At 42.6% G+C, this 21,502-nt stretch overlaps 1 protein-coding gene and 1 non-coding gene across 2 annotated transcripts in view; one reads left to right on the forward strand and one right to left on the reverse strand.

The window, feature by feature from the left end:
- Positions 1-21,502, reverse strand: part of RFTN1 (raftlin, lipid raft linker 1) — a 475,198-nt gene that overhangs the window by 57,557 nt on the left and 396,139 nt on the right. The window contains exon 7 of the mRNA XM_040352954.1: positions 12,613-12,728. Coding sequence (XP_040208888.1) covers positions 12,613-12,728 — 116 coding nt within the window. The remainder of the gene's footprint in view (positions 1-12,612; positions 12,729-21,502) is intronic.
- On the forward strand, positions 6,339-6,432 carry LOC120942127. The gene has a single exon (XR_005749921.1). It is a non-coding gene; the product is annotated as a small nucleolar RNA SNORD90 (small nucleolar RNA).

Raw genomic sequence — 21,502 nt, forward strand, 5'->3', positions numbered from 1 at the left:
GTATCGAAAGGGTCGCAGTTCAGGAAACATAACGAATCACACATTGCACATGATACAAAAAGATTTGAATACTACCTGCAACAGTGAGCGGGAACCACAGACAAAATATCACGAAGGAGAAGCCGCAATGCACCTACGATCGAAATGCACAGACTCACGAACAAGAGGTGAGCTGGGAAGAGTCGGCCCAGTGACGTGTAGTATCGCGCACCAGTGGACAAAGACCACAGGTGAGTGGGCTGCTTAAATACCCTCTGGACTCCTCCCAAAAAAACAGGCCACCATACTGGCCTTCTTATTTATGGTCAAAGCCCTTCGGCCGAGAATGGATGTGAACTTACATCATGAAATGGACCTGAAGTGTGCCCTGGTCTGCTGGTCGAAAGCTATTTATTGGTTTAGTGTTATTTTCTGTTGTTTGTCTTGAAAGATGGATGTCGACCCTCTGGGTCAGATTGCTGGGTTTTGGATACTGCGAGGTGGAGAATGAAATGACCTTGGAAGCGAGCCAGGTGACGGCTACACAGTGCCTTGGTGTCAGGGCTATTACTGGTAAACTCGCTTAGCCCACAGAAACTGTAGTAGGCCAGCAGATGGCCGTTTGAATGACCAAGCTGGGAAGAAGCCCAATAGGGAACGAGAGAGTATGGACGACAAGATGGTACTCATGATCGGCAAGCATTTGGTGTTGGCTATGGGCTGCTGCTTCTGAATGCTGCGTGGAAATGACTCGGATTGCATTGGTTGCGAAGGAGGATGGCTTTGCGAGATCCTGTAAGGCCAGGAAGTGTTGGGTGCCGGCTAAGTATAGTCTGATGGTGTTGTGTGATAGATCCAATTAAGTGTGACAACATGAAATGAACGCTGGTATGTGCTTAGTGTAGGTTAACGTTGCCGTGGGGCAGGATGAAAGAAACTTGCAGAAGGCGTTCCAAACTGTGTGGTAGGGCTTGAGTGTGTTGCGGGATAAGGATTGATTGGTGAGCTGAGTCGTGCTGTGAGGGTACTGCTTTAACCCATGTCAGCTGAGACCAAGGTGGAATAAGAGATGACGTTGTGGAAGAGCGGGGATTAGGAGCATCTCTGAATGCCGCGGTCCTGCAAACCAATGATGGCCAAAAATTGCAGCAGAGTGGAGGCTACAACATACGTTACTACCTGCGGTGATAAAGGCGATACTGGCGCTATGAACATGGATATGCCATTCCATCTAGTAAAGAACTCATCCCACATGGACAAGTCCGCTACTGCTGCTGTGTCTAGTCTAAGTATTTGATTGGGGTCCTGTGTCTGAGTAAGATCAAGAGGCGCAAAATAAAAGATCGTCCCTGGGGAATACTTCTGAGACTGATGTATATTTCAGGGAGAATTCCTCTGAAGGAATTTAGGGAATTCAAACTTGGGATGTGGAAAGAATGAGGCGCAGGCAGGTTGTACACCAAACAAAATTTTATGTGAAGCTGAGAAATGGCCGAAGACATGGACTGAAGAGACGCCTGCTGGGAGCTGGGCCATCTGTCGCTGATGGTGGAAAGAGGAGCCTGAAGATCTCGGCTTTTCTGGCTGTAGTGGGGAAGGGCATGCCCTGCGCCTTAGTTCCGCTGTTAACTTGGGGATGGTCCATCCCCTGAGGGGCTGCAAAACCGGAGAGGGTGACAGAGGGACAGATAACGTCCAACCTGGTGCAGGATGGAACTACCTAAACTCGACTGAGCTAGAGGAGAAATTACAGATGGACAATGGGAGTGGCTTTATGCCTTATGGTGAAATTAAGGTGAAAAACCTTCTGTGTTGCAGCTCCCCCCAAGCCCCCCTTTTCCTTACCTGACTCTGATCCAATCCAGTGATGTGCACTAGAGCCATTGGCTCCCACTGCTGTCAATCAAATTTTGTGACAGGGGAGCCAGGCTGAGTCCCGCGATTGGGGCTGCTCTGTACAAAACCATTGCACAGAGCAGGTAAGTATAGACATGTTTGTTATTTAATTAAAAAAAAAATTGAAGGTTTAATGCCACTTTAAAGCTACAATCAAGTACTTATGCTATTTGCATTCAAAAATTGACGGTTTAATGCCACTTTAAAGCCAGATTCAAGTACTTATGCTATTTGCATTCAAAAATAATAAAGTATTAATAATTATAGAGCTGCATCAGTTTGTGTCGTTTATAGGTGCCTAATGTTCATCTTCAATGGATTATTATGTTTAATACCTGTGCAAAGATCCACACTCATACAAACTCACAAAATAGGTGTGATACCTTCATAGTAATTTTTTAATGCCTTTGTGTATTTCCTTTAACCACTTGACCACTGGGCACGAAAACCCCCTTAATCACCAGACCAATTTTCAGCTTTCGGTGCTCTCACAATTTGAATGACAATTACTCAGTCATACAACATTGTACCCATCTGAAATTTTTGTCCTTTTTTTCCCACAAATAGAGCTTTCTTTTGGTGGTATTTGATCACCTCTGCGGTTTTTATTTTTTGCGCTATAAAAGAAAAAAGACTGAAAATTCTGTAAAAAAAAAAAAAAAAATCTAGTTTCTGTCATATTAGCAGGTTATTTCTCACACACAGCATATGCATACTACAAATTACACCCCAAAACACATTCTGCTATTCCTCCCGAGTATAGCGATACCACATGTGTGCGACTTTTACACAGCGTGGCCACATAGAGAGGCCCAACATGCAGGGAGCACCATCAGGCGTTCTGGAGCACCCAGGCCAATTCTGACATTTCTCTCCTACATGTAAAAATCATCATTTATTTGCTAAAAAAATTACATAGAAACCCAAAACATTATATATGCTTTTTTTTCAAAGACCCTAGAGAATACAATGGCGGTTGTTGCAACTTTTTATCTTGCACGGTATTTTCGCAGCAATTTTTTGAACGCGTGTTTTTAAAAAAAAAACAGTTTTGTGCTTAAAAAAAAAAAAAAAAACAGTAAAGTTAGCCCAATGTTTTTGCATAATATGAAAGATGAAGTTACGCCGAGTAAATAGATACCCAACATGTCACCCTTCAAAATTGCACACGCTCGTGAAATTGCGCCAAACGTTGCTACTTAAAAATCCCCATAGGCGACGTATTGCAAGGTATTGGAGTATTGAGGGTATTGCGGAGTATTGGGGGGGTATTGCAGAGTATGGGGGGGTATTGCAGAGTATGGGGGGGGTATTGCAGAGTATGGGGGGGGTATTGCAGAGTATGGGGGGGTATTGCAGAGTATGGGGGGGGTATTGCAGAGTATGGGGGGGGTATTGCAGAGTATGGGGGGGGGTATTGCAGAGTATGGGGGGGGGTATTGCAGAGTATGGGGGGGGGTATTGCAGAGTATGGGTGGGTATTGCAGAGTATGGGGGGGGGGGTATTGCAGAGTATGGGTGGGTGGGTATTGCAGAGTATGGGGGGGTGGGTATTGCAGAGTAAAATAAAAAAAATGATGAGTGCAATACTCTGCAATACCCCACCCCATACTCTGCAATACCCCACCCCATACTCTGCAATACCCCACCCCATACTCTGCAATACCCACCCCCCCAGGGTGGGTATTGCAGAGTATGGGGTGGGGTATTGCAGAGTATGGGGTGGGGTATTGCAGAGTATGGGGTGGGGTATTGCAGAGTATTGCACTCATCATTATTTTTATTTTGCAGAGTATTGCGCAGGGATGGCTGGATCTGTGACTGCAATTGTCACAGATCCAGCCCACAGTGCGGCGGCTGCTGCTGCCGCCCGATCCCCCCCCCCTCCCTCTCCTCTCACACTGTACCGAACGGTACAGAGAGGAGAGGGAGGAACCGGCGTCATTACATGACGCCGGTTTGTTTACAAGTGATCGCGCCGTCATTGGACGGCGCGATCACGTGGTAAGGAGCCGCTTCCATTGGCTCCTTACCGCGATCCGTGTTGCTGCGGGTCCCGTGGACCCGCCGAGCGCCGGTGATCGCGTGTGCGCGCCCGCTCGGGCGCGCAATTGTGACTCTCTGGGAGGACGTATATTGACGCCCTCCTAGAGTTAGGTAACCGCCTTGTAGCCGTATTTCGGCTATAGGGCGGTTACCAAGTAGTTAAATTGATCAGACTCATTGATTGAAACGTGCAAAAAAATGTCATAAAATTTCCCATGTCTCCAAATGTTCTTGCCTTTCTCATCAACTCATTATAGAAAATAACAAACACTTTTTTCTTAAAGGATGTCTCAAAATAAGCATGGGGAAATTCCCAATCTTTATAAGCAGGTCTATGAGAGTTTTTTTTTTCTTTTTTTGTGGTTTGCTTAGAAAATGAAACATCATGAACTGATACGAATAACACCACAGTTTTTTTCTGTGTAATCTTTATTTTTTTACAGAAGGCTAACTGTAAAATCTTCTCCATCTGATTTAAAGGAAATCTTATTTCGTAGAATGATTGTGTTGTTCACCTTTATGCTCATCATAATTCTGACACATTCTAATAGCTTTTTGAGTTTGTAATGGCCAAAACACTAAAAACACCTGCGTATCAGGAATAGCAAAATGATGTGCCAAAACATATTTTCAGTGTCTGCCTTGATGTAGTCAGCTGAAATGACAAAAAACAATATATAGACATCTCCCTGTCTTCAGCTCGGAATTACAGGCAGAGCAGCCTGTGGTGTCTACTCAGACCGACACCAGATGAACGGGAAATACTGCAGGTGCCTTGCAGCTCTCGTCTTGCAACTTTCATGACAGCATCTCTTGTGTTTCTATATATTGAACCGCACAACTTCATCAATACGAGAAGAACATAAAATCATTATATATATATATATATATATATATATATATATATATATATATATATATATATATATTTCTTTCCAAACTGACAACTCAGTTGATCAACAAAAAAATTCTCTAAATAAGACACATAATACAACTCAATGCCAATCTTTTTTGATGTTAATATACTTGCTTGCAAAGCTCAACTATAGTCAACAGCTATGTATATGAAGTGTTTTAATGTTTTAAAGTTCACCTTTTCAGACAGGATTTCACTTTTCATAATAACTAGTATGTGTGCACTGCCGAAAAATTTGTTGGTTTTAGTTTCATTCGTTTTAGTATTTTTTTTTTTTTAGTTTTTCGGGTCATTCGATATGATCGAAATTTGTAATTTCATAAATTCGTAAATTAAAAAATTCCATTTGAAAATCCAGAAATGTGAAAATTCGGAAATTCGAAAATCCTTAAATTTGAAAATCGGAAAATCTGGAAATTCGAAAATCCTTAAATTTGAGAATCTGAATATCCGGAAATTCGAAAATTCGGAAATTTCGAAAACTCAAAAATCCGTACATAAGATAAGAAAATCCGAAAAGTTGAAATAATAGCTAAAAATAACTAACTATTAAGGTATTGGAATTTCCTTTCAAAATTGGCTGTTAGTCAAAGTCACGAATACAAATTTATCCGAGTTTACGAATCATCCGAAATAAGGAATGCCGCATCTGGAACGGAACAAATTAATAATAAATAATAATAATAAAAGGTTTTCATTATTATTTTTATTGTTATTTATTATTAATTTGTTACATTCCATTCATTTAGATACGGCATTCGTTATTTTGGATAATTCCTAACTTTGGATAAATTTGTATACACTACGTCCACTAACCGCCAAGTTTGAAAGGAAATTCCAATACCTATAATTTAATAGTTAGTAATAGTTAAGTTACAATTAGTTAGTTAGTATTTCAGATTTTAGAATTTTCCGGTTTTAAAATTTTCCTTCTTATTTTGAACTTTTGAATTTTTCGTTCTTTTTGTACGGATTTTCATATTTTCGGATTTTAAAATTTTCGGATTTTCAAACTTTCAAATTTCCGGATTTAGAATTTTCAGAATTTACGGATTTTTTAATTTAAAAGAATTTCCGAATTTTCGAAATTCCGAATCTATAACATTTTAGAATGTACGAATGTTTGAATATTCGAATTTACCAAAATTTGGAAAATTTGTTAAACGAGTTTTCGTTAATTCGGGAATTTCAGAATTAACGAATTTGTTGAAATTTGTTAAAAAACAAATTCGGAACGAAACAAATTGCACATGTCTAATAACTAGAAGCCTTCTCTAATGTCTTTTCTGTCCAAGCGATCCCAATGTACTTATCTCTCACTGACCTAGTCCATGGCAGCTTTCAATCTGCACCTCTCTGATTAAAATGTAAAAAAATGCATTCTGAGCTCATCACTTCCTGTGGCATTAATGCAGTGTTTCTCAATTCCAGTCCTCAGGCCCCCCCAACAGGTCAGGTTTTCAGGATTTCCATTATTTTGCACAGGTGATTTGATCAGTTTCACTCAGGTTTTCAGGATTTCCCTCAGATGAAAAGGCTGTGGTGATTACTAAAATCACCACAGCCTTTTCATCTGAGGGAAATCCTGAAAACCTGACCTGTTGGGGGGGCCTGAGGACTGGAATTGAGAAACACTGCATTAATGTGACAATGCAGGAAACGTCATATCTCATCGTGCACTGCCTTACTGCATCACAGAACAGGGCATGTTTACCTCTCTGGACCACACCTCACTTATTAATACACCAGCTCTTTTTTTATTTCCACCTACTTTTCTACTTCTTTCTTTAAGATGGCCATACACTGCACAATCTGATTGTGCAAGCTCCTTAAAGCGGGGGGTTCACCCTAAAAAAAAATTCTGACATTACATTGAGCTCAATTCCAACATTGACAGTATGCTTTTTTTTTTTTGCCGTACATACCGTTTTTTCCATTATTTTCCCCCCGGCTTCCGGGTAGTGAATCCCGCGGGAGTGGGCGTTCCTATGCACAGGCTAAGTGATTGACGTATGACAAAAGCTTCCACTCGGCGCATATGGCTGCGTCACAAGTTGCTGAAAGAAGCCGGACTGCGAGTCGGCTCTATACGGCACTATACGGCGCCTGCGCACCGACGTTCGGCTTCTTTCGGCAACTCGTGACGTGCCCGTATGCGCCGAGGGGAAGCTTTTGTCATACGTCAATCACTTAGCCTGTGCATAGGAACGCCCACTCCCGCGGGATTCACTACCCGGAAGCCGGGGGGGGAAATAAAGAAAAAAACGGTATGTACGGCAAAAAAAAAAAAAAAAGGTCAGCATACTGTCAATGTCGGAATTGAGCTCAATGTAATGTTAGAATTTTTTTTTAGGGTGAACCCCCGCTTTAAGATCTAACATTAGCTATGTAGTGCAAGGGCCTGCCTGAACTGATACAAATTGAATAGATTGTTCAGGTAGGGCCTCGTATTCCATAGTCTTGGTGAATCTAAAGAAAATTGTAAAGAGATTTACATTCAGATTGCATAGTGTATGGCCAGCTTTATACAAGTACATGGGAGAGTACAATCTGCTTTTACCGTCCCGGCTGCCTGTGTGAATGAGTACCGAAGACGTACATCTGCATACAGCAAAAAATAGGAACAACACAGCAAACAGTATTGGTGTATAAATGAAATTGACTGTGACCAATTGCCTCAAAGTCACTTCTTTGGATGTTAATAGCTGGGAAGAAATGAAGGTCTTTAAAATCAGAGCTGGTCAGTAAATTGTGGGATAAATAGGAGTCATTTTTTACGCTTTCCATTATGCTGCAATTTCCTTTATCAGAGATGGTAAACATCGGATATGAACAGCACCATGAAAAAAGGTGGAACAACGCTGATCTAATTGATTAAGATATCTTTCACGCTTTAAGTTTATGACCTACATTCCAAGTAATGTATGCAAATTATTTTCTATGGAACTATTTCTGAGACAATCTAAGGTTACATTAAAGGACAAATGTCTACATTGCTTGGTCTACACTGGGGTCACACTATAATTGCCTTCCGTCCCTCATTTCCAGGGAGCCTCAAAGACAATAGGATTTGTCCCTGAAATGGTTGTTTCTTCCTGGAAATGTCCCTAATTTGAAAAAAAGTTAAAACTTAATAAATCTTTTTTTTTTCTTGTTAGTTCTTATCTGGTTTTGTAGTAATCTTCTAATGTTCACACTCAAATTGCTATACCGGTGTAACCGTACCTCCTGAGGATAGTTGAGTGTCCTGTTATGCACTTTTATTCTTCTTTCAGAGCACAAGGCTCAAGCCTCGTACACACGACCGAGGAACTCGACGGGCGAAACACATCATTTTGCTCGTCAAGTTCCTTGTTAGGCTGTCGAGAAACTCGACAAGCCAATTTTCTCCATTCCCGTCGAGTAAAAAGAGAACATGCTCTCTTTTTGGCTCATCGAGTTCCTCGACAGTTTCCTCGTCGAAAAATTTACACACGACCGGTTTCCTCTGCAAAAAAAAAAAACAGAAAGTTTCTTGCTGTTTTTTGCAGAGAAACTCGGTCGTGTGTACGAGGCTTCATGCTCTTTTTTTGGCTCGACGGGATCCTCGACAGTTTCCTCGTCGAAAAATGTACACACGACCGGTTTCCTCGGCAAAAAAAAAATCCCAGCAAGTTTCTCGGTCGTGTGTACGAGGCCTCAGTGTAGTTATCAGACTGTAAGCCCACAACAAAGGTTATGCTTTGTCCTGTTTCAGATCATTGGTGTTAACAGACACTCATAAAACTAGCAAGTAAAAACTGACCAGGATTACATGAAAGAAAACAAAGGGTGGCTATACATGGATCAAAATGCATCCCGGTCAGCAGGAACCAGCTCAATTTTAATTCATGTATTGGTTGGCTGTTTGTACAGAAGTCAATCTACCAGCTGACATCTGTACAACCAGCCTGTCTGTTTTTTTCCTGAGTGATCAGTGCCTTTGGCTGTAGCTGGCAGGACTGATTAGTGTATTCTGACATTGAGAAAGGCTCCCTGCTGTTAGAAACACAGCGGGAGTGATTCCCCCATCCACCTTGAATCTGTGAATGGAGAAGATGGATCATTTCTTTTTTTTCAACCCGCTGGTAGAATAAAAAAAAAAGATCATTGTAATGCTAGCCTAATGGATTTGTTAATGAACACTTTAACAATATTTCAGCCACCCAGAAAAAATATATGTTTTCAGCACTGAACTGAAGCAGAAGACTGTATCACCTTAAAGTGAGTTCCACCCAAAAATGGAACTTCCGCTTAATCCACTCCTCACCCCCTTACATGCCACATTTGGCATGTCATTTTTTTGGGGGGGGAGTGGGGGTATTCAGGAGGAGTGGGACTTCCTGTCCCACTTCCTCCTTCCGCCGAGGGGCTGGTAAGGCGAATATCTTAATCGCCTTACTGCAGCCCCTCCCTGTAGGCGATCGCCTGTCCAGTGACACTCGCGCATGCGCAGTGGGTGCCCAGCCGTGAAGCCGAAATCTGTCACGGCCGGGTGCCCACACTTGGAATGAAGACGCCGGCCGGAGAGGGGGGGAGAGGAGCGGAGCCCCGGCCGGCGCGTCGCTGGAACCGTGGAGCAGGTAAGTGTCTGTTTATTAAAAGCCAGCAGCTACACTTTTTGTAGCTGCTGACGTTTAATAAACATAAAAAAAGGCTGGAACTCCCCTTTAAGTCAGGCATGTCCAAAGTCTGACCCGCGGGCCAACTGCGACCCGTGTTCTAGTTAATATATATATCTTTTGTGGCCCCCAGTGCACAAAAGATATATACCGTATTTATCTGCGCTGCCTCGGAGGGGACAGGGAGGGGGGCGGGACGAGTGCCGTCAGCAGGGCCGGATTCCAGACAAGGCCAAGCCTCGGGGCGGCAGTGGGTGCAGGGGCGGCACTGCGGCTGAGAGGAGAGGACACTTTTACTTTCATTTCCGGAGTTCCCCCCTGTCATGTCACGGATGGTGAGAGGAGAGAAAACAGAGGGAAGAGGAGGTGAGATGGCTCTCAATGTAATTTTCGGCAGCAGCAAAAGCCCCCCCCCCCCCCCCCCCCCCCCCCCCCCCCCCCGGTTCTCAATGTCATTTTGTCAGACCCACCAATGCTCAATGTCACCCCCCTGCTTCTCAATTTTCGGCAGCAGCACCCCCCCCCCCCCCGCCTCTCAATGTCATATTCGGCAGCAAACCCCCCCCCCTCCTTCTTCGTGTGTTGCCGAAAAAGTCCCCGGATAATGTCCCCCCTGTACTGCGCAGGCGGGGGGCGGCATTGAAGGACCCGGCCTTGGGGCGGCAAAGGGAGTAAATCCGGGCCTGGCCATCAGATTACATACAGGAGAATCTCCTGTTTGCTTGGCAGTGTCTGTAATAGGAGGTCCCATCTCCTTTACTAGCAATGGCATTAAAGAGGCCGCTGAGTAAACAGGAGATTCTCCTGTATGTAATCTGTCATCGCTCATCCCGCCCCCTCCCTGTCCCCTCCGGGGCTTCAGGCACGGATCAGGCTGCACTGTTGGCATTGGCAAGTCTGCCCTGATTGCAATGGTAAGGCTGCATTCATGGCAATAGTCAGGCTGCATTCATGACAATGGTGAGGCTGCATTCATGACAATGGTGAGGCTGCATTCATGACAATGGTGAGGTTGCATTCATGACAATGGTGATGCTGCTTTCATGGCAATAGTGATGCTGCATTAATGACAATGGTGAGGCTGCATTCACAGCAATAGTGAGGCTGCAATTAATGACAATGGTGAGGCTGCAATCATGACAATGGTGAGGCTGAAATCATGGCAATGGTGAGGCTGCATTCATGGCAATGGAGAGGCTGCATTCATGGCAATGGAGAGGCTGCATTCAGGGCAATGGTGAGGCTGCATTTAGGGCAATGGTGAGGCTGCATTCATGGCAATGGCGAGGCTGCATTCATGCCAATGGTGAGGCTGCAAATGGGCACTGATTAAGCTGCATTTGATGGGCAATGACCCTTATTTTGCTTCACAGTTCTTTACTTAAAATTACACTTTTTTCCTGAAACTTTGCGTGTTATACGCCGATAAATATAGAAATTCTGAATAACACGCCCAAGCTCATCATTAGTCCTGAGCGGCCTAATCAAGGATTCGTTGGGGGCCACAAAAGATATATATCCAAATAACATGCCCAAGCTCATCTCTTCACCACACACAGCCACAAAGGCAAGAGAATTCTTGTTGTGCAGTGGCTCCAACCTGAGCTGTCAGTTGCTTTTCATTCAACCCAGCGAAAAAATTACTGGTGTGTACAGGGCTTTACACTAGGGAGGAGGGAAAATACATGTAAATAACCAGCCAACCCTGAAAGATAATGCTTACTAATGGACATTGCAGATTGGTTCTCTTTTGATTAACTATTTGGAAAGAAGTATTAAAATGCAAAATAAATTTAGATTCCCCTTAAAATAGGACCTTTGGACACTATTTAGCTTTGGTCCACTACCAAACTATCCCATAATATCTGACAAAGTTGGCAACTATGAGATGAAAGAGATCATATGTCTGCCCATGCCTCAGAAGTGCAGGGGCCCATATTAAAGTGTACTGTCCATTGTGACAGAACCCACTGTCACTGTGTGTTTTGGAAGGGACTGGGGGCTAACCTCCTACCGACAGACTATGGGCCAGAAAAGATACTGGGGACCCGGGACATGCTGGCAATGAGACGGGAGGGGTTACCCCAGCAGACAGACCTGGAACCTTAAGACTACTTTTCCAACATCCTCGAGTTGACCCGTTCGGGGTCCCACTGTGGCTGTTGGACTGTTTCCCAGGGGAAGTATTGTCATGGACCTTGGAATGCGGAAGTGTTCCTCCTTGAAATCTGTTACACAGTGGGGGGGGGGGTCTTCTGCTCTGTCTTAAGGCTCCAGACGGCTCCATTGTTCTCTGTCTGGCTATTGTGTACATTGATTGCCCCCTGGGGCTTCTGTCTCATTACACATAGCAGTCCTTCTATTCAAGCTATCGCACCCATCCCTGCTGACTCATTTTCAAGTCCTCATTTGCATGGCTAAGAGGACCTGAAGGAGAACTACATGTACTTTACAATTAACCAATAGGAAAGCGGTTGTTGGGGGCGGGATGTTCCAAATTCTGCATAAAAGTTTGTTGTGTGCTTCCAATAAAGTCTTTCTCTTTGAACTTACATACAGCCTGCCTGGTGTTTTGTTCTAATGGATTCCGAACGGCACATAGCTGTAGTTCGGATCCCGGAAGCCTTGGATGACCCAACCATCAGACGTTGCGATCTGCAAGCTGACTCAATAGTAGCAGAGGAGTGTCGGGGGAGCGGAAGCGAGCGAGCAAGGGTCTCGTTACATTGGTTGGCAGCGGTGGGATTTGGGTCCATGACATCCATGGAAAGTATCTGCCTGCAAGCCTGACATATGCTATCATTTTTTCTTTCTTTTATGTAAATTTCATAAGTATGGAAGTGTTCTACAGCATTGTGATGGCCAATATTCCAATTAAACTTAGCATCTTGAGTACAACATTTACAGCCATGGAGAAAATTAATAGCCACAACACAGATGCCATTTCATTGGATGTTGTGAGATCAGTCAGAGAATATGAGGGACCCGGGGTAGAGTGCCCAGTTGTTAGGGCTTTTATTTAATCTCACTAGTTGTACTATAACAGCTAACATAATAGGAAATACCACACATTATACTTTTAATATAATTGTTGTAAAATATGTATGTGACAAAGCTGAGACATGAAACACCTACTTCAAAAATTGTCCACTGTTCTACGACAATGGCATCATAACGCTTTATGGTCTTTGGATCTTGCTCTGGGAAATCTTCGAAAATAAAAACGCCATCTGTAAACTCCGATGAGGTGTCTAAGAAGCAAAGAACAAAATATATATGTTTAGTCCATAAAAAAATCATCACTGGGTTATGTATTTTGGTTACATAGTTACACAGTTAGTCAGATTGAAAAAAGACACAAGTCTGTCTAGTTCAACCATAAAAAAATAAAAATAAAATAAAAAATATCTTACAATCCCATATACCCAATTCTATACCTACAGTTGATCCAGAGGAGGGCAAAAATCCCCAGCAGAGCATGATCCAATTTGCTACAGCAGGGGAAAAAAAATCCTTCCTGATCCCCCGAGAGGCAATCAGATTTTCCCTGGATCAACTTTACCTATAAATGTTAGTACCCATTCATATTATGCACATTTAGGAAAGAATCCAGGCCTTTCTTAAAGCAATCTACTGAGCTGGCCAGAACCACCCCTGGAGGGAGTCTATTCCACATGTTCACAGCTCTTACTGTGAAGAAACCTTTCCGGATTTGGAGATGAAATCTCTTTTCCTCTAGACGTAAAGAGTGCCCCCATTGTCCTTTGTGTTGACCGTAAAGTGAATAATTTAACAGGTACAGTCTATTAAACTAAAGCGGAACTCTAGACATAGCATGGTTTAGCATTACAGTTTCCTCTGTTATCTGTCTGCTCATTGGATAAGGGTGATGAAGCCGATTCATTGTTTAATCATGTGAAAGTTGCATGGGTGAACCAGAAAATAGGGTGGTCAGCTGTCAGGCATTGCATTGAAGAGATGTGTAAATCACATAAATGTCAGTTAAAATTGTGCATGATTTGGAATGTAAAAACAGTTTATATATGCATCTAGTCAATGTATTCATCTTTTTGCCTGAAGTGCCTATTTAATGATATACATGTAATGACTTTTTGTAGACAACTGATAAATGCTTTAACTGGATATTCATGCATATCCTGAGACAATCAACACTTTATTTGCTTACCCAATAAAGATTTAGCCAGACAACAATTAAGACACTGCCATTATTAGTCTACTAAACTAAAAGCAGAATGACAGCTGTGTGTTGGTTATAAAGAATAAGCTGTCTGTAACCACTTAAGACCCGGACCAATATGCAGGTAAAGGACCTGGCCAGTTTTTGCGATTCGGCACTGCGTCGCTTTAACTGACAATTGCGCGGTCGTGCGACGTGGCTCCCAAACAAAATTGGTGTCCTTTTTTTCCCACAAATAGAGCTTTCTTTTGGTGGTATTTGATCACCTCTGTGTTTTTTATTTTTTGCCCTATAAACAAAGATATAGCGACAATTTTGAAAAAAATTCAATATTTTTTACTTTTTGCTATAATAAATATCCCCAAAAATATATATAAAAAACTTTTTGTTTTCCTCAGTTTAGGCCGATACGTATTCTTTTACCTATTTTTGGTAAAAAAAAATTGCAATAAGCATTTATCGATTGGTTTGCGCAAAATGTATAGCGTTTACAAAATAGGGGATAGTTTTATTGCATTTTTTTTAATAATTTATTTTTTACTACTAACGGCGCCGATCAGCAATTTTTTTCATGACTGCGACATTATGGCGGACACATCGGACAATTTTGACACATTTTTGGGACCATTGTCATTTTCACAGCAAAAAATGCTATAAAAATGCCTTGTTTACTGTGAAAATGACAATTGCAGTTTGGGAGTTAACCACTAGGGGGCGCTGAAGGGGTTAAGAGTGACCTCATATGTTTTTCTAACAGTAGGGGGCGGGGCTGGACATGTGACATCATTGATCGCCTTTCCCTATATCAGGGAACAGACGATCAATGACAGCACCACTGTGAAGAAGAGAAAGGTGTGTTTACACACACCTCTCCCCATTCTTCAGCTCCTGTGACCGATCACAGGACCGCGGCCACGGTCACGGAGATTCGGACCCGCGGCTGGGCACTTAAAGAGGACGTACAGGTACGTGCTTGTGCCCAGCCGTGCCATTCTGCCATATAGGCGTTAGGCGGTCCTTAAAGGGACACTAAAGGAATTTTTTTTTTTAGCTAAATAGCTTCCTTTACCTTGCTGCAGTCCTGGTTTCATGTCCTCATTGTTCGTTTTTGCTTTGATGTTTCTGTAATTCTTCTCTGTTCTGGACACTTCCTGGTTGCCTGTTTCCTGATAACCACAGTACTGGGAGATTTCTCACGGTGGTCACTAATCAAGGAGGTGTGAGTAAAACTAAACTGGATTGGTGCTGAGGAGTTTTAGACAAAGTATCACTGCTCTCTATTGGCTGACTGCCCTCTAGTGGCTCTCTGTACATCAGAGAACCAGCAAACAACAGCAAAAACGAAACTACACTGCAGGCACATTATATGATTGTTTTTTTATCAATTTTTAATCATTTTTAAAAGGAATCAGTTAACTATTATGTCTCTATGCCCTGTAAACAGTCATTTCAGCTAAAAAAATTTTTTCCTTTAGTGACCCTTTAAGTGGCTAAAATGATATCACAATTTTTAGATGGATGCCGCTAGGTTGAATCACCAGCTAGCCTCTTATACATTTCAGAGATTCCAGGGATTTCCCGCCTTGAGTTCCCAGCTTTCCCATACACTTCCATTATGAAGCCAGCTAAAGTAGTTTCTCTAGTAGGCTCTTCATTGCAAAAACAGAAGCCCATAGCAGTCACTAGACCTCTATCTTATTAGCCACTGGGAGGGTGAGCAGAGTTGGTAGGTTTAAGTGAGAGAAGACCAAGGGCATAATCTGCCTAGTCTTCAGACACAACTTATATACTGTACATCACTATAAACTACATAAATTGTTTCTTGGTACTTTTAAATTCTGGAAGTTATAAAAAGTAAACATAAAAACTAGCCATAGGCTGTAGTTTTATGTTAGCATATGATCCAACTTGTGAAAGGTCTCCCCAACAGTCAGAAACGTGTATGAGTTTTCACTCTTATAAGTACTACAAACACTGTCAATGTAGATAAACAACAGTCTACTAGCTGGATATAGCCAACTCGGTCCAAAGTTTTTTCTCCAATTGAACCCTGCAGTAGAGACCTGAGATAGCCCAAATGTCTTGCCATCGTTCTAAAATAACAGGTTTCATATACAATCATATTGATGATGTATTTAATGGGGTTAATTTACTAAAACTGTAGAGTGCTAAATCTGGTGTAGCTGTGCATGTTAGTTAATCAGCTTCTAACTTCAACTTGTTCGATTAAGCTTTGATAAAAAAAACTGGAAGTGGATTAGTTAATATGCAAAGCTGCACCAGATTTTGCACTCCCCAATTTTCGTAAATCAACCCCAATGTCTACTAAATGGATTTACAGTCTACTTCCTCACAAAGTGGTATCACCACGATACGCATAGAGCCAAACCTGATGCAATACTTATGGTCATTGATCATGTAACACTCTCCCTCTTACTCCCAGGGCCGATCCTAGAGCCACAGACGCCTGGGTGCAGAAATATTTCTGGCGCCCCCACATGGGCATGGTCATCTAACCAACTCCTCCCCTTCACAAATGTTTCTATGGCAGCGACTCAAACACAGAGATGCTTCCCTAACACGGACAAGGAGAACACATGTCAGGCATGGACCGCCCCCCAGCGACGTCACTGCATGGCTGGTCTCTCCACACAGAGACAGCCGATGCTTCGCTCTCCTCCTCTGACAGGAGGAGGGAGTGGGGGACGGGCTTGGGCAGGAAACACAGTGGCGGCGGCAGTGACTGGCTGAGAGAGCCGCCTCTGGACGCGGATGAGAGAGGGGAGCACTCTGGTGCTTTATTGCCCCCACCTCTGTGGCGCCTGAGTGCACTGCACCTCACGCACCTGCCTAGGATCAGCCCTGCTTACTCCCCTGGGTCAGTACTTACCTTTCTTGTTTAGGAGTGACTTATTTCATTCTTCAAAAACTTTATTTTTTGGTAGTCTTGATAGATACTGCTTATAAAGCTTATACTGCTGATATCTGACTATTATATGCACCTTTCTTGAGTTAAACCTGGCTATCATATATGTACATTTGATGCGTGAAACTTCTGATCACTAAGATTATGGTAGATACACTAAGGCCTCGTACACACGACCGGTTTCCTCGGCAGAATCCATCAAGAAACTTGGTGGGAGAGCTTTTTTGCCGAGGAAACCGGTCATGTGTACATTTTTCATCGAGGAAACTGTCGAGGAACTCGACGAGCAAAAAAGAGAGCAAGTTCTCTTTTTCCTCGACGGGAGTCTGAATTTGCTCGTCGTGTTCCTCGTCGGGCTGGTTTTTAGACGAGAAACTCGAGCGTGTGTATGCTAAGAAACCCGCGATTGCTCAGAATAAAGTATGAGACGGGAGTAAAAGTAGCATTTGTAATGGAGATAACAAATTTTTCAAGCTGTAACAGACTGAAAAGTGCAAATCGTCTCTTAACAAACTTTTACTTAACACGCAAACACATGAGATTAGCAAAACCAGCCACAAGAGTTGTGCCAGTGGAATCGAACTTCCCCTGCCGTTGTATGTGTTGTATGTCACCGTGTTTGAGAACGAGGAGATTTTGTCTTGACAGTGTGTACGCAAAGCAAGCTTGTCGAGTTCCTCGACAAGCCTAACAAGGAACTCGTCGAGGAAAACAATGTGTCTTTTCCGACGAGTTCCTCAGTCGTGTGTACGAGGCCTAAGACTCAGGTATTTATGTATGCATTAGCGAAAAAAAAATTCAACATTACATCTGAGGAGGTTTATATTGTATAATAGTATACTTCACGTAAGAACACTCCTTTATGATGCATTTGAAGGTGAGCTGAATGTTTCCATGGTTTAGGGTTGATATACACTATATTGTCAAAAGTATTGGGAGACCTGTTTTTATGCGCACATGAACTTTAATGGAATCCCAGTCTTAGTCCATAGGGTCCAATACTGAGTAAGGCCACATTTTGTAGCTACAACAGCTTCAACTCTTCTGGGAAGGCTGTCCACACGGTTTAAGAGTGTGTCTATGGATGGTTTGGGGTGTGACTGTATTCTATTGTTCTATTGTGGCTGTCTGCTTCAACTATTATGGGATGTCTAAGTGTGTTTGCTGTGAGTAAAGAGGGAGGGTGGCTATAATTCTCTTAGTTTCACCCACAAATTGACACCCAAATGCAACAAATGATCGATGATCGGGGTTGTTATGGATGAAGTGGAGGATAACCTTTTGTCATCCTTATTCACAGAAGGATCAATGGATGGGCCCCTTTCACACTGAGGAGTTTTTCAGGTGGTATAGTGCTGCTATACCGCCTGAAAAACTCCTGCCCAGCAACCTCAATGTGAAAGCCCGAGGGCTTTCACACTGAGGCGATGTGCTGGCAGGGGATAAAAAAAATCTCCTGCAAGCAGCATCTTTGGAGCGGTGAGAGGAGCGGTATGTATACCGATCCTTCCCATTGAAAACAATACTCTGTAGAGGCGCATTGCGGGTGGTATTAACTCTTTATCGGCCGCTAGCGGGGGTTAATACCGCACCACTAGCAGCCGAATCCCGCAGCAATTCCGACAGAATAGCACCGCTATTTTTAGCAGTGCTATACCGCCACCGCTACTCCCGCCCCAGTGTGAAAGGGGCCTGAGGCCTCGCACACACGACTCGTCGTAATCTCGTTCGAGAATCCCGTCGTAAAAGAAACATAGTTTTCCTCAACGAGGTTCTTGTCAGGCTTGTCGAGAATCTTGTCAAGCTTTCTTTGCATACACACTGTCAAGACAAAATCTCGTCGTTCTCAAACGCGGTGACGTACAACACGTACGACGGCACTATAAAGGGGAAGTTCGTTTCTACTGGCATAACCCTTGGGGCTGCATTTGCTAATCTCATGTTACTGCGCGTTAAGTAAAAGTTTGGTAAGAGACAATTCGCGCTTTTCAGTCTGTTACATGTGCTATCTTCATTACGAACACTACTTTTACCAAAGGTGCGCTCCCGTCTCATACTTTATTCTGAGCATGCGCGGGTTTCTAAGCATACACACGAACGTGTTCCTCGTCGTAAACCAGCCCGACGAGAAACACGACGAGGAAATTGAGAATCCCGACGAGGAAAAAGAGAACTTGTTCTCTTTTTTTTTCTCGTCGAGTTCCACGACAGGTTTCTCGACGAAAAACATACACACAACCGTTTTCCTCGGCAAAAAAGCTCTGCCACCAAGTTTCTTGGTGGATTCTGTCGAGGAAAACGGTTGTGTGTACGAGGCCTTAGAGATTTTTTAACAACTCAATATATTTGTGTGTAAAACCTGCACACAGATATACTGAGTTTCAGGATCAGAATTGAGACATTTTTTGCAGCTCTTAAGCAAAGATTGTAACCAACTGATACTTGTCTCTCTAGCGGACTTCCTTAGCTCCATGAGAATACATGAAGAACAGCAGGCAGACAGTGCGCAATCATTAAAAACATGCCAGACAAACAAGCCAGTAACTCAAGTTGTCTCTCATTCTGCTCATCTGCTGTCTCCACCTGCCGTCCTCGAGCACCTCTCGTATGGTTTGTCTTCTGGGTGGTGGAGCTTGAAAATTAAATCACTATCTCCTATTTTTTTATCTTAAATTGGTCCAGTGCCACTAAATATTTCATTAAGGTAAAGATGCTGCCCTACTGTGCACAAAAAGCTGTTTTCACTGGTGCCCATAAATATTTAATGCTTTTCTCTTGGCTAAATGCCACTTTAATGTTCTGTATTTTGATTTACAAAAGGAGCATAAATTCACATTTTACCGTCTGTTAAACGTATTTCTCTTTGAATTAAAGTTAGTCAATAATATTGAGCCAGACATAGTGAACAGCACCCAAGTAATATCTCAGACCCAAAGAAACGGTCCTACAAAGGTGAACGCGCTAAAACGACTCAATTTATCTTTTTATAATAGTGCAAATAGTAATGATGATGTGCAACACATAGTAACTCAAAACAACATTTTGCAATGAATTCTGACTGGTTCCTACCATCTTCTTTGCATGTCCTTTGTATCCCAGTAGGAGCCCCTAAGTGGGAGATGTCATGGATGCACATCATCAAATAGCATACTGTATGTGCAGAGTTTTAGAAGGGGCCAACTGCTCTAAATTATGATTATTACCTTAGAAGTCCTATGGATATTAACCACCTCAATACTGGGCACTTTCACCCCCTTCCTGCCCAAGCCATTTTTCAGCTTTCAGCGCTGTCACAATTTGAATGACAATTGCGCAGTCGTGCAACACTTTACCCAAATGAAATTTTAATAATTTTTTCCCCACAAATAGAGCTTTCTATTGATGGTATTTGATTGCGTTTTTTATTTTTTTTCGCTATAAACAAAAGAGCGACAATAAAAAAAAAAGAAAGATTTTTTACTTTTTGCTATAATAAATATCCCCAAAAATATATAAAAAAACACTATTTTTCCTCAGTTTTGGCCAATACATATTCTTCTACATATTTTTGGTAAAAAAAAAAAAAAAATCGCAATAAGCATATATTGATTGGTTTGCGCAAAAGTTATAGCAGCTACAAAATAGGGGATAGATTTATAGCATTTTTTTTTTACTAGTACACCAGACACTTTTGACACTATTTTGGGACCATTCACATTTATACAGCGAATAGTGCTATAAATATGCACTGATTACTGTGTAAATGTGACTGGCAGGGAAGGGGTTAACACTAGGGGGCGATCAAGGGGTTAAATGTGTACCCTAGTTAATGATTCTAACTGTAGTGGGAGGGGACTGACTGGGGGAGGTGACCGATCTATGTCCCTATGTACAAGGGACACAGCATCGGTCTCCTCTCCCTGACAGGATGTGGATCTCTGTGTTTACACACAGAGATCCACGGTCCTGCTCAGTTACTGGGCAATCGCGGGAGCCCGGCGGACATCGCGGCCGCTGGGCACGCGCATCGGGTTCCCAGTATCGTGCCTGGCAGCACGCGCGCAACCCCTAGTGGCTTAGCAAGGCGAGGACGTCATATGACGTCCTCCCAGAACAACAGCATTATCGTGTCACCGTCAATTGGCAGCCATTAGTAAAGTGGTTAAAGGGGTTGTAAAGGTCCGTTTTTTTTCTAAATAGGTTCCTTTAAGCTAGTATATTGTTGGTTCACTTACCTTTTGCTTCGATCTCCCTTCTAAATGTATTTTTTCCTTGTCTGAATTTCTCACTTCCTGTTTCTCAGGAAGCTTGCCCCCATCATTCAAGCTGTTCTGGCTGGGGGTTAGTCAGTCAGCCAGAACAGCTTACTGAGGAGGAACAAGAAGTGAGAAATTGAGACAAAGAAAACAAAGAAAAAAAACATTTAGAAGGGAAATCGAAGGAAAAGGTTAGTGAACCAACAATGCACTAGCTTAAAGGAACCTATTTAGAGCAAGAGTGTATTCAATTAAAAAACAATACAGCAAAACTCTAGTAACCTGTCTACCTTCCTCAAGCCCCTACTGAACTTTTTTTGTTCAATACTTTTTTATCAAGGGAAATAAACCATAAATGAAACAAAGGCATAAAATATAGTAATCTCAGGTCAAAATATGCCATTTCTAAATTGGCAATTATTACATATAACAAAATCACGTAGCAAGATGATGTAGTCCAAAGGACATACTATTGTTATCATTTTAACCATTTGTACATCACACAGCATAAACAGATCCCATAAGGTTCTTGGTCCCAGATTGGGAGCAGAACAATACAACTCATAAAAGAAAAAGAAATAGGAAAGAGAAAGAAGAGGAAAAAGAAGGAAGCAAAAGTAATCACAAGGCGAGTGGTCAAGCCTAGAGGTGTCCTAACTTCTTTTT

This window comes from Rana temporaria, chromosome 5 (assembly GCF_905171775.1).
Source record: "Rana temporaria chromosome 5, aRanTem1.1, whole genome shotgun sequence".
NCBI lineage: Eukaryota > Metazoa > Chordata > Amphibia > Anura > Ranidae > Rana > Rana temporaria.